At 33.1% G+C, this 15,506-nt stretch overlaps 1 protein-coding gene across 4 annotated transcripts in view; it reads left to right on the plus strand.

Moving 5' to 3' along the window:
• LOC137638471 (glutamate [NMDA] receptor subunit 1-like) overlaps positions 1–15,506 on the plus strand; it is a 196,696-nt gene that overhangs the window by 149,161 nt on the left and 32,029 nt on the right. For 2 of the 4 annotated variants that reach the window (XM_068370550.1, XM_068370552.1), the window contains exons 3-4: positions 3,772–3,940; positions 5,534–5,659. In XM_068370550.1, the coding sequence (XP_068226651.1) occupies positions 3,785–3,940; positions 5,534–5,659 (282 nt within the window). In that variant the 5' untranslated portion in view covers positions 3,772–3,784. The remainder of the gene's footprint in view (positions 1–3,771; positions 3,941–5,533; positions 5,660–15,506) is intronic. The other 2 variants (XM_068370551.1, XM_068370553.1) reach the window with 1 other exon arrangement.

Genomic DNA, 15,506 nt, shown 5'->3' on the forward strand with positions numbered 1-15,506 from the left:
GAATTACGGTCATTTAGATGCCGTATCATATAATAAAGGAAATTAAAATCGAAAACCGAAGAATTTGTTTTCGATATATTAGACAGGCTTTGGAAGTTAGAAATGTGTATGCAAGCTGTGGTGTCTGTGTAGGAGGTAACTAATGGCAATGGACTTTCTGCAGATTGCAGCGTTTTCCACCTACGCTTCTAGTAGTGCGCCCACAATCAATGTTGTGGAATGGAGAACCTGGAACCTGGAACGAGATAGTGCTGGGACTCCCGTTTCCTTATTTGACCCATATTATTATTATTATTATTATTATTATTATTATTATTATTATTATTATTACTTGCTAAGCTACAACCCTAGTTGGAAAGGAAGGATGCTATAAGCCCAGGGACTGCAACAGGGAAAATAGCCTAGTGAGGAAAGGAAGCAAGGAAAAATGAAATATTTTAAGAAGACTAACGACATTTGAAATAAGTATCTCCTAAATAAACTATTAAAACTTTAACAAAATAAGAGGAAGAGAAATAAGATAGAATAGTATGCCTGAGCATACCCTCATAGCTGATAATTGATAATCGAGAAATGCAATTTTTTCACTTATCAGTTTAATAGCTAAAGAAATATGATGTGATTTTTAATTTGTTCACTGAGAAAAGCGACCCTGGACAATGTAAGAAATGTAATCGTTTTAACGATTAGCTTATTAATCAGAAAATTATCAATTTTATCATTGCGAAATGCGAGTATAAGCAACATAATAAATCTTGTGGTTAAAACATTAATCTAATGATAAAGTTTACAATTTTTTAATGATTTGTCTGATCAATAAGAAATTTAACCACTGAGTCTGACCTAATCATTTTATTTCTCAAAATTAGTAAAAATATTTATAAAAATAATTATGAAAATATTTTCCATCGACCAGAAACTGTTAAATGTCGGTTCCCAAACGATAAATTAAAGGTTGGGATAAGACACAAATCCATAACTAAGATCTTGCTTAGTCTTGCTACTAAACAGAAGAAAAAAAAGTTCCCTGACCTGGTCTATACTAACAAATCACCGTATTTTATTAGTAGTAGGTTGGCCAGGGGTCCTTTGACTGGCCAGACAGTACTACATTGGGGTTCTCTCTGGTTATTGTTCACTTTCTCTGTGCCTACACATAGACCGAATAGTCTGGACTATTCTCTACAAATTCTCCTCTGACCTCGTACATCTGACAACACTGAGATTACCAAACAATTCTTCTTCACCAAAGGGTTTAACTACTGCCCTGTAATTGTTCAGTGGCTACTTCCCTCTTGGTAAGGGTAGAAGAGACTCTTTAGTTATTGTAAGCAGCTCTTCTAAGAGAAGGAGACTTGAAAAGCAAACCATTGTTCTCCTGTCGTGGGTAGTGCCTTAGCCTTTGCACCATGGTCTTCCACTGTCTTGGAATAGTAGTCTCTTGCTTGAGGGTGCACTCAGACACACTATTCTATCTTATTTCTCTTCCTTTTGTTTTTTTTAAAGTTTGTATAGGAAATTATTTATTTTAATGTTGTTACTGTTCTTAAAATATTCTATTTTCCCTCGTTTCCTCTCCTCACTCGGCTATTTTTCCTGTTGGGGTCACTGGGCTTATAGCATCCTGTTTTTCCAACTAGAGTTGTAGCTTAACAAGTAATAATAATAATAATAATAATAATAATAATAATAATAATAATAATAATAATAATAGTAATAATAATAATAATAATAATAACAAGAATTTCTAATACGCTGATATAGGTAATTGTGATGTACTGTAGATATTGATTCGAGAGCTGAATCAAATCCTTTATGGGCTAATGGAATCATTATTGTTTAAGATAATCCTTCATAGTAATGAAAAAGTTCATTACAGTTAATAGCAAACATACAGATGATATCGAAACTCCATGTGACTCGAAAATATGTATATTGTATCATGTAATCCACGATACCAATCATCCAGACTTCACATATAAAATTTTACTATTAATAAGGCCCATAATTCCCAACATAGATCCACTGAGGGAGAATGGAATTTCCAGGCGAGAATTCATGTCTTTTCCTTTTTCACTATTATATATATATATATATATATATATATATATATATATATATATATATATATACATATATATATATAAATATATATATATATATATATACATATATATATATATATATATATATATGTGTGTGTGTGTGTGTATATATATATATGTATATATATATATATATATATATATATATATATATATATATATATATATATATATATATACATCATCCGTGACTAGTCCACTGCAGTACAAAGGCCTCCAACTTGTTCTTCAACTCTTGTTTATGTATGGTTTTTCTATGCCAGTTTATACCAGCAAATTTTCTTAGCTCGTCAAGCCATTGTCTTTTCTTTCTGCCCCTCCATCGTTTACAATCTCTATGGGTCCATTCTGTTAATCTCAATGTCTATCTACGGTATTATCTGTTCTCGTATCCATGTTGCTCTTTTTCTGTCTCTTAGTGTTATTCATTATTCTTTCCATAGCTCTTTGAGTTGTAACTAGATTATGTTCTGAGGCTTTGGTAAGGTTCAAAATTTCTAATGCATAAGTTAATACTGGTAGGACCATCGTATTACATATATTTCTTTTTAGAGAAAGTGGCATTTTACTTTCCATAATCTCATTTTGTTTATCAAGAGCTCTCCATCCCATGCTTATCCTTTTAATTTTGGTCTCATGTCCTGGGGAAACAGTCTGTCCTAAGTACGCATATCCATTAACAATCTTTAGAGGTTCGTCCATAACCTTTATTTTTTGTATCTGTATTTTTATTGAACATTATCTTAGTTTTACTCAAAATCATCTCCAATAATACATTTCTGCTTCCTCGGTTCAAAACTTCTATCAATGATTGCGATTCTTCCTCTGATTTACTGAACAGAACTATTTTATCTGAAAATCTTAAGTTGTCAAGGTATTCCCCATTAATGTCATTTCTTACATTTACCAAACCTAAATTCTATATAAACTTCTTTCTGACATGCTGTGAATAGTTTAGGAGAGATGGGGTCTCCCTGTCTGACTCCTTTCTCAATCGCAATTGTCTCACTATTTTTATGTAGTTTAAGGATTGCCGTACTTCCTGTATCTTCAAGTGTCCTATCATAAGGTAAAGCTATTCTTTGTCTTTGAAGTATTTTCATTATTGGTGAGGTTTTGACAAAACCAAAAGCTTTCTCATAATCTACACATGCCATACATAATTTGTCATACTCTGTTGATTTTTCGATTAGCTGGTTAAAGCAATTCTGTATGTATGTTCCTATACATACGATTTTATTTACATACATACCAATATTTCAAATTGTCAAATGAGTACATACAAGATGGCCCAGTGTGTCCAGACGGAGAGACTTTTCCCTAATATTTTTAGGTACAATAATTCCACTTAAGATTAACATTTCATATAACATCGTTTCTCCCTCTGCTAAAGACTGCCTCCGTTTCCCCTTCTGCTATCCCCCTATCATCTTTTCCCATTCTGCTAACCACGTCTCTGTTTCCCCTTCTGAAAAAGTCTGTCTCTGTTTGTCACCTGGCTAATGCCCGTCTCCCTTCCCCTCTCACCCAACCCCTGTGTTTTTCCCCTTCTGCTAAAGCTTTTCTCCTTATACCCACTGCTAAATCCCGTCTCCGTTTCTCCCCTCTGCTAAACATCGTCTCCGTTTCCTCCCATGCTAAAGACGTCTCCGTTTCCCTTCCGCAGGTGGAATGAGGTGATGGTGGGGGCGGCTGGGGTACTGGTGGTGGCGGCCACGTTAGGAGCCGTCCTCTGTTCGCCGGCCAAAGTCGTGGCAACGTCGCAGCAGCATTTCAACATCGGGGGCATCTTGTCCGACAGCCAGTCGGACAATCACTTCAAGGACACCATATCGGTAAATAGCTCACACCCAGATGACGAACTCGAGGGTCAAACAAGTTTTGGAATCCTTCGTAGCTCGTGTAGGAAGTTAGGATTTGTCTGAACATTTCAATTAATCGAAACTTGAGAGAGAAAAGATTACAGAGATGGAAGTGGAGATAATTTTATCTAAAGTGGAACTGATTTTATTTATCTTTGAGAAACTACAAAAATATAATGAAGATTAACCAATTCAGGAAACTTAAAGATTATAACAAACTTTTTTAGATGAAATAGAACATAAAAAACGTAAATATTACCCTAAACATAAATTAGGTCGAGACACGAATAGGTAGACTTAATTTCCGATAAAAATAGAACAGGAAAATATAAAAATATAGAATTCAATTTAAATACAAGAAACCAAAATATAATAAAAACTGATTAAGATAAAATAAGCTCCTCTAATGTCAAAAAAAAATAATTTCCAGTACATGAAATACACTCAAGGACTTGACTAATGGTGTGAAAAAAAGTCTAGAAGGAAAATTCAATGTAAAATATCCCAAACATTCATAATTTGGCTTTGAAATATTTATATACAAAAATCTAATCATAATATATTATCAATCATTGAGAAGTTTACCTCAATTAGGGAATTGTGAAAGATAGATTAATTACATTGAAGCTTTAAAGATACTTATGCTCAATGTATTTTTTTCTTAATTAGTTTTTTTTTTTTGAGGTTTTTCTCGGAACATAAATTCAGATTTCAATAGGAAAAGAAATGGGAAAAAAAATAATCTTTCCCGATATCAATGTCAAATGGTTGTCATAAATAGTCTATTTTTGTTTTATTTTTGTTTAAGTTTTTCAATTGTTCATTCATTCATGATGTATTTATATTATCCTTCCATAGACATCTATTTTATATTACCTGGATTTATTTTTACATTTACCTACAAACTGCTAATTTTTCATTTATTATTATTATTATTATTATTATTATTATTATTACTATTATCATTTTATATATATATATATATATATATATATATATATATATATATATGTGTGTGTGTGTGTGTGTGTATATACATATACATATATATACTTATATATATATATATATATATATATATATATACATATATATATATATATATATATATATATATATATATATATTACATTAATCTAGGACATTATTTTTTTCATCGATTGAATATTAATTTTGACAGTATTTATTCATGAATTCGTTTGTTCATTCATTATTCATTTATATGTTTCAATCTATTTTTACATTTCTGTTGAATTGAGAATTTTATGTTGAAATCATCCTGTTACATCTGAAAAACTCCAAACTAAAAAATGCTATCTAATGGTTAAATCCTCTCTTTGGAATGAAATTCATGCACAGTATTTAGAGCCACATGTTGAATCTAGATTATGTAAATTAGTTGGAATAAAAAAACATAGCACATAATTACTTTATACATAAAAACAGTTGAGAGGCTGCAAACCAGTTAAAACCAGCATCAAAGACTCATTCATTTGCAATCACTGACCGCCCTTTCGGGACTCGCCAAAGCTCAGCTTCAACTGATGTGTTTTCACGTGTGTCCAGCAGCATATCAACGAGAACAGGACCTTTGTGGACCCTGACACTTCCCTCATGGACGTCACCATGCTCATGGATTCCAACCCTATCCGCACTGCCCTTGAAGTCTGCAAGCAATTGGTCTCCAGATCGGTAAGGAACACGGCTCTCTCAGCCGTCATGTTGGCACTCCTTCCTGGTTGTCATGTAGATTTATTTCAAGTTTGTTATTATGCTTGTAAGATCTTATAACTGAAATGTAACGTGCTAGTAATTATATAGTAATCATTGTGATAGTTTGAAAGATTTGAATACAGTACTTCTTAGCCTATACCTATATAGTTAAGTAGGTATATATGTAATATATATATATATATATATATATATATATATATATATATATATATATATATACATATATATATATATTTTTATATATACATATATGTAAAAATTTATATATATATATATATATTTATATCTATATATCTACACATATATATATATATATATATATATATATATATATATATATATATATATATTTATATATATATATCTATATATATATATATCTACATATATATATATATATATATATATATATATATATATATATATATACATACATACATCCACATATATATATATATATATATATATATATATATATATATATATACATATATATACACATACATACATCCATATATATATATATATATATATATATATATATATATATATATATATATATATATATTATATATTCATAAATAGATATGGAGATATGGGTGTATGTAATTATGTATATGCGTATGTGTATATGAATAGAGAAATAAGGGAAAACTAATTACAACTAATAGACAGTGTATAGGCCTTTTACCATACATTTCGTTAAACAACCGAGACATCGCTAGGATGGTTCAAATGTGAGGAGGAGGGAAATTACCGATATCACTCAAAGAAATGCGATGAAGAGAGAGAACTTTTTTATCCTTTTAAGAAATGTAATCTGATATTATTTCGAAAATAATTCATCAAAATATTTCATCATAACTTTTCTATTTTAATTTTCTTATCCTATTTCTATATAAATTTTCTTGAATAATATTGGAACTGACTATCATATTAATATTCATAACACGGAAATACCCTTCGTTTGCATTTTCTTAAGCAATTGCTCTCTCTCTCTCTCTCTCTCTCTCTCTCTCTCTCTCTCTCTCTCTCTCTCTCTCTCTCTCTCTCTCTCTCTCTCCACATACATACACACTGTAGCCTACGTATTATATGTAGGGGCTAATAATGTATCGTTTCAAATAGCATCTATTGGGTCACCAATCATTAATAAGTGGCCTTTGTTTAAATTTTCGAAGGTAATGAGGTTTAAAGGTTTAGTTGTTGATTTCAGTGTTTTCCTTTGATTTCGATCATGAGCCACGTAGTTCGATGTGGTTCGGGTTAGCTTTTGTCACGGGCTACTTGACTCCGGCCCTCTTAGAGAAAATAGTATTTTTTGCTATATCAATTATATTAGTTTAAGGTTGGAGATTTAATATGCATCATCAGTTAACATAATCTATATTGTTTCAGAAGTGATTGGTGAAAATAAAATATGTGAAATGACATGCAATGAAAGTGTTCATTAGTGCAGTATTATAGTGATGGTGTGGTATATAGGATGTAGGGTATAAAAGATTATACTATCAACTCATTATTTACTCAAATTATCTGATTCGGCGTCAATAACCCTAGATGTCAAGAGGACAGAAAACTCCTAATCAATCAATCGATCAAATTATCTGGGCAAGTCACTCACTTCCAAGCAAACCCCCTTCCCTGGTGACGATTGCTCAATGCTCAAAGGTCCGAGTTTAGCTGGCTTCACCCTCCCCAAGGCAAAAGGAAATATTTCCTTAGCTTTGAGTATTCGTATTATTACGATTTTATTTGTCGTATCATGACCTGATGTCCAACACCTTATAGGTGTTCCCCCGGTAAGCTCTTCAAGAAATACATTACTCTCGAATATCTGTTCAATCAGTCTTTTGCATATTTACTTCATCATAACTGTGAGACCTTTAAACCTCAAACATGTGGGGATGGGGGTAGAAGGATATAACGAGGTGGGGATTAAAGATGATGGTGGAGAGGTGGCAATTGGATGATCTTAATGTATGGCTTGACGAGGTTTGCATATTAACATTTATGAAGTGATGATGATGATGGTATTACCCCTATTGATAGCCTTTGATATCAATGATTCCAACTCGCAATGAAAACGGGCATATATCGTTCTAACATCGTTTTTAGGTGGTCACTGAACATCTTTGGAACCTGGGATCTTCACCCAAACGAAATACAATTCCAACACCAGCTTGCAAAGTAGCTAGCGGTCTTGTGTGATCCTTGGGCACATCCAATTACCATGAAATATTGGATACATAAGCATTAATAGTTCTTATGACCTTATCTAACTTATTCTTGAACTCGAGAGAGAGAGAGAGAGAGAGAGAGAGAGAGAGAGAGAGAGAGAGAGAGAGAGAGAGAGAGAGAGAGCAGCTGCTAGAATAATGCAAGCAAGGATATATCATTCTAACGTATATTAATTGGAATAGTCAGTTCCCACAATATTTAAGGATGTTCCATATAAAAATGGAATAAGGAATTCAAACATATCGGTGTGATTACATTTTTCGATAACTATTATAAAAAACGATTGCATTATATATGAATAAGAGATAAGACCTCTCTATCTATTTCCTATATATATATATATATATATATATATATATATATATATATGTATATATATATATATATATATATATTTATATATATACATATATATATATATATATATATATATATTCATATATATATCATTAATCCTCACACTTCTTTGATTGATATCGGTAATCTCCCTCCTCCTCACATTCGAACCATCCTAACGATGTCTTGGTTGTGTAAACGTCGGGCTACCTTCCAGGGCAAGAATGGCATGATGTATCCAAGTCAGGTCTGGCGAGGCGACACCGGTTTTGTTGCTGGGTGTACTTAGGACAGACAACACTAACATATATGTATATATAAATATATATATATATATATATATATATATATATATATATATATATGTGTGTGTGTGTGTGTGTGTGTGTGTGTGTGTTTGTGTGAGTGTGTGTGTGTGTGTGAATATATAAACCATTGGTAGAAACATAACATAGTAATATCCATCGCCTTCGAAATAATCTAGAAAGTAATAATTCCATTGGAAAAATCTTTTAAATATTACATCATTATTGATTATCTAAAATGAATTCTTCAGAAAACTACTCATGAAATGCGATTTTCCGAGACGTATTTTCTGTTTCGAACGATTCTGATATTGATTCGTACCGAAAATGGGTTGTTTAAAATTTCAAACCTGAAAAAGTAAGTCAAAGCCTTCGGTTATTTCAATAAGGTTTGCTGAAAACGTCAATTACCCTTCGCTTGAGTTCGATCGGAGAGTGCGCTTCAGGCGTTACTTAATAATGAAAGTAATATATTATAGTATTAATTATCTTTTCATCTTCCTATTCAGTCTCTTAACTTTTCCTTCAAATTACAAATCCAAGCGTTGAACGACTTCAGAATGTTCAGACACAAATCCATAAATCAAATCATGTAATTTATTATTATTATTACTATTATTATTATCATCAATATCATTATTATTATTATTATTATTATTATTATTATTATTATTATTATTATTATTATTGTGATGATGATGATGATGATGATGATGATGAGTTACTAGGGTTTATTGGAACGAAAGAAGAGTTTTTTTGCGAGTCCTAAACGGCTTCGGAAGAAAATCTTCACAGATCTCTGAATGGCTTCAGAAGAAATGGCCATAGACTTAGCATGGAGTTCTGAATGACCCTAGAACAGAATCACTAAATGGGTTTGGAAGAAAACTTTCCCGGATTTCCAAATGCCTTCGGAAGAAACAACTGTAGACTTAGCATGGCGTTCTGAATGACCCCAGAGCAGATTCTTCCTGGAGCTCCCTGAACGGTACCTGAAGAAAATTTTCCGGGATCTTCAAAAGGCTTCAGAAGACATAGCCGTAGACTTAGCATGGAATTCTGAATGACTCCAGAACAGAATCTTCCCAGAGCAGTTCTGAACGGCTCCGCCCCGAGCTTCAAATGACTTCTGAAGACCTGATCTCTTTTTTTCAAACTAAGCATGCAACACAGTGAACATTGTTAATGACTATTTTTGGAACAGGGAGCTGACTGTGAGAATTGTGTATTACAACTACAGGATCAACAGGAGGCTCTTCTGAACATCTTCATCTACAGCTGGCTTTGGTGGTTACTGCAGAAGTTGTCGAGCTTTGAAGAACATAATGTACGCGCCTTGAATGATCCTTAGCTTGGGCTTTTGCAACGATGTCCCATAATTGGAGACTATTGGAACTAAGGTAATAAGGACGGAGACAGAATGGTTCAACTGAACGGTGAGCGACGTGTGGTTCTTCAACAGGATAGTCCCAAAATCGACATTGGAGAAAGGACATATCCAGATCATATTGGTAAATATATTGTGTTGCTCGTCCTTTGCTTTAGCGTGATGACGTATGCGGAGAAAATTTATAGCATTCCTGTCTTTACCCATCGCCCTGATGGACAAAGACATGGATGCCATCGATTTCTCTGAGGAATCTGACGAACTGAGGACACACAGCACTGAAATCTCTCTTGAAATCTAGAAGGAAACTGACGAACTAGGAAAGAATACGATGAAATCTCGAAGGAAATTGACGAACTAAGGAAACTGGACGATGGAATGTTAAAGGAAACCGAAAAAATAAAGAACTTGAAAAATTAGAACAGACAGTAGAGAACAGCAACGAAGAGCCTTTAAACGAAGACGAAAAATAGCCTTTAATGCTAGAGGTAGGTCACCTTGAAATAGAGGTAAAAGAAGCCCCTAATACGAAAAATAAGGCCCCTCAGAATAAGAGGTAAAATACACCTTAATGCTAGAAATAAGGCACCTCAAAATAGAGGTTAAAAAACCTTAATTCTAGAAATAAGGCATATAACAATAGAGATAAAAAGGCACTAATGCTACAAATAAGGCACCTAAAAATAAAGGTAAAAGAGCCTCTAGTGCTACAAGTAATGCACCTCAAAATCGAGGTCGAAAAGCCGCTAATGCTATAAATATGGCTCCTAAAAGAGGTCAAAATCCCCTAATGCTATAAATAAGGATCCTAAAAAGAGTGATCAAAGAGCCTTTAATGCTAGAAGTTATGCACCTCAAAATTGAGGTCGAAAAGCCCCTAATGCTATATATAAGGCTCCTAAAAATAGAGGTCAAAGAGCCTCTAATGCTATAAATAAGGCACCTAAAAATAGAGGTCAAAGAGCCTCTAATGCTACAAGTAATGCATCTCAAAATCGAGGTCAAAAAGCCCTTAATGCTATAAATAAGGCACCTAAAAATAGAAGTCAAAGAACCTCTAATGCTACAAGTAATGCACCTCAAAATCGAGGTAAAAAAGCCCCTAATGCTATACATAAGGCTCCTAAAAGAGGTTAAAAGCCCCTAATGCTATAAATAAGGCACATAAAAATAGAGATCAAAGAGCCTCTAATGCTAGAAGTTATGCACCTTAATATCAAGGTCAAAAAGCCTCCAGTACTATATATAAGGCTCCTAAAAATAGAAGTAAAAAAGCTCCTAATGCTATATATAAAGAACCAAAAAAAAAAAAAAAAAAAGAGGTCAAAGAGCCTCTAATGGTTGAAATAATGCACCTCAAAATCGAGGTCAAAAAGTCCCTAATGCTATACACAAGGTTCCTACGAATAGAGGTCAAAAAGCCCTTAACGCTATATTTAAGGCTTCTAAAAATAGAGGTAAAAGAGACTCTAATGCTAGAAGTAATGCTCCTAAAAATCGAGATAAAAAAGCCCCTAATGATATATATAGGGCTCCTAAAAATAGATGTAAAAAAGCCCCTAATGCTATAAATAAGACACCTAAAAATAGAGGTCAAAGAGCCTCTAATGCTAGAAGTAATGCACATCAAAGTCGAGGTTAAAAATCCCCTAATGTTAGAGATAAGACACCTCAAAATAGAGGTAAAAAGTCAGCTAATGCTAGAGATATGACACCTCAAAATAGAGTTGAAAAAAAGATTCTAATGCTAGAGATAAGGCACCTTGAAATGCAGGTCGAAAAACCTCTAATGCTAGAGATAAGGCACCTCAAAATAGAGGTCAAAAAGTCCCTAGTGCTAGAAACAAGACACATCAAAATAGAGGTAAAAAAGCCCCAATGCTAGAGATAAGGCACCTGGCATCTCAAAATCAGAGGTAAAAAGCTCCTAATGATAGAGATAGAGCACCTAAATATAGAGGTAAAAAAGCCCATAATGCTAGAGATAAGGCACCTTAAAATAGAGGTCACAAAGCCCCTAATGCTAGAGGTAAGGCACCTAAAAACAGAGATCATAAAGCACCTAAATCTAAAGTTAAGGCACCCAAAAATAGAGGTCAAAAAGCTCCTAATGCTAGAGATAAGGTACCACAAAATCAGATGTTTAAAGGCCCCTAATGCTATAGATTAGGCTACTAAAAATAAAGGTAAAAAAAGCTCCTAATGCTAAAGATAAGGCACCTCAAAATAAGAGGTCAAAAAGGCCTTAATACTAGGGATAGGGCCCCTCAAAATAAGAGGTAAAAAGCCCCTAAAGCTAGAGATAAAGCACCTCAAAATAGGAGGTCAAAAAGCCCCTAATGCTAGAGATAAGACATCTCGAAATAGAGGTCATGAAGCCCCTAAAGCTGAAGTTAAGGTTCCTAAAAATAGAGGTAAAAAAGCCCCTAATGCTAGAGATAAGGCACCTCAAAATAGATGCCAAATATCCCCTAGTGCTAGAGGTAAGGCATTTAAAAATAGAGGTAATAAAAACCCCTAATGCTAAAGATAAGGCACATAAAAAAGAGGTAAAAAAGCCCCTAATATTATAGATAAGCCACCTAAAAATAGATGTCATAAAGACGTAAAGCTTAAGTTAAGGCACCTAAAAATAGAGGTAAAAAAACCCTAATGCTAGAGATAAGGCACCTAAAAATAGAGGTTAAAGAATCTCAAATGCTAGAGGTAAGGAACCTCAAAATGTAGGCCGAAGAGGTGATTCAATTGAATACACCATATAATTCCGGCATTTTCTATGAATGAAATGACCCCGCTTCAGCCAGGTGGGTGGCGAACTAAACAGCCAGCATACCTGCTCCTCACCATGCAGGCTCCTGGTACTTAACACCCGTCAGTGAGTCCCAGACCTTTCATATATAGCCATCCATGTCTGGACTCCGATAGATCGGACACAAATACGGTTGTAACTTGGCAAGTAAAATATATATATATATATATATATATATATATATATATATATATATATATATATATATATATATATTTATATATATATATATATATATATATATATATATATATATATATATATATATATATATATATATATATGACTAACACTCTTGATTTTAACCAACCACAATGGCATTTAATATCGAATTTTTATCTTTGGGAATGAATATCCACCAGAAATTCATTAACGATAACAGCTTCTGGCTGAGCAGAAATTCGAACCTATGCCTCTTAGCCGAAACCAGGCTTGCCGAGACTGTTACCAACCGTGCTATCAAGACAAATACAAGTTTATTACAAGTCTACCGTACATATTCCTGTCGAATTCAGGAATCTGTTCTTAGATTTGAAATAAACTCATCTCCACAATGATAGCTGATTAGTATTTGCAACACTTTATTATTGATATATAATCATGATAAATAACCACGTGTTGCAAACTCACTAATCAACTATCATAGTGGAGAAGGGGTCTGTTCAGGAATCTGTTCTTAGACTTAAGTCTAAGAACAGATTCCTGAATTCGACAGGAATATGCAAGGTAGACTTGTAGTAAACTTGTGTATATATATATATATATATATATATATATATATATATATATATATATATATATATATATATTTATATATATATATATATATATATATATATATATATATATATATATATATATATATATATATATATATGTATGAAAGAGATAGAGAGGTCTTATCTCTTATTCTTTTAAGAAATGCAATCGTTTTCGAGAATAGTTATCGAAAAATATGATCACACCGATATATTTGAATTCCTTATTATATTTTTATATGGAAAATCCGTAAATATTGTGGGAACTGACTATTCCAATTAATATACGTCGGAATGATATATCTTTTGTTTGCATTATTCTAGCAGCTGCTCTCTCTCTCTCTCTCTCTCTCTCTCTCTCTCTCTCTCTCTCTCTCTCTCTCTCTCTCTCTCTCGAGTTCTAGAATAAGTTAAATAAGATCATAAGAACTCTCCAAATGTTTAAACTAAATCGCTCTACCAAAGAGCAAATGGAGTCTCTGCGAATGGACTAAAAAGTCTTTGACACATCCAAAATCCCCCCCTCTCTCTCTCTCTCTCTCTCTCTCTCTCTCTCTCTCTCTCTCTCTCTCTCTCTCTCTATATATATATATATATATATATATGTATATATATATATATATATATATATATATATATATGTATATATATATATATTTATTTATTTATTACCTGTATCCAATATTTTATATTATTTGGATGTTCCCAAGGATCACACAAGACCGCTAACTACTTTGCAAGTTGGTGTTGGAATTGTATTTCTTTCGGGTAAAGATCCCATGTTCCAAAGATGTTCAGTGACCACCTAAAAACAATGTTAGAACGATATATGCCCGTTTTCATTGTGAGTTGGAATCACTGATATCAAAGGTTATCAATAGGGGTAATACCATCATCATCATCATCACTTCATAAAAGTTAATATGCAAACCTCGTCAAGCCATACATTAAGATCATCCAATTGCCACCTCTCCATCATCATCTTTAACTCTCACCTCGTTATATCCTTCTACCCCCATCCCCACATGTTTGAGGTTTAAAGGTCTCACAGTTATGATAAGATCCTTCTGGTGGAAGTTTTACAGTCAATGAAAAACAAAATACTAAGATGACAATATTTCATACAGTTTGCTTTCCATGTGTTTAGAATTATATCAAAACTAAAATATAACGAAGGAAATATGCAAAAGACTGATTGAACAGATATCGAGAGTAATGGATTTCTTGAAGAGCTTACCGAGTGAACACCTATAAGGTGTTTGGCATCAGGTCAGGAAACGACAAATAAAATCGTAATAATACGAAGAGTCACTGCTAAGGAAATATTTCCTTTTGCCTTGGGGAGGGTGAAGCCAGCTAAACTCGGACCTTTGAGCATTGAGCAATCGTCACCAGGGAAGGGGGTTTGCTTGGAAGTGAGTGACTTGCCCAGATAATTTGATCGATTGATTGATTAGGAGTTTTCTGTCCTCTTGACATCTAGGGTTATTGACGCCGAATCAGATAATTTGAGTAAATAATGAGTTGATAGTATAATCTTTTATACCCTACATCCTATATACCACACCATCACTATAATACTGCACTAATGAACACTTTCATTGCATGTCATTTCACATATTTTATTTTCACCAATCACTTCTGAAACAATATAGATTATGTTAACTGATGATGCATATTAAATCTCCAACCTTAAACTAATATAATTGATATAGCAAAAAATACTATTTTCTCTAAGAGGGCCGGAGTCAAGTAGCCCGTGACAAAAGCTAACCCGAACCACATCGAACTACGTGGCTCATGATCGAAATCAAAGGAAAACACTGAAATCAACAACTAAACCTTTAAACCTCATTACCTTCGAAAATTTAAACAAAGGCCACTTATTAATGATTGGTGACCCAATAGTAGCTATTTGAAACGATACATTATTAGCCCATATATATAATACGTAGGCTACAGTGTGTAT

The sequence above is a fragment of the Palaemon carinicauda genome, chromosome 3 (assembly GCF_036898095.1).
Source record: "Palaemon carinicauda isolate YSFRI2023 chromosome 3, ASM3689809v2, whole genome shotgun sequence".
Lineage (NCBI taxonomy): Eukaryota > Metazoa > Arthropoda > Malacostraca > Decapoda > Palaemonidae > Palaemon > Palaemon carinicauda.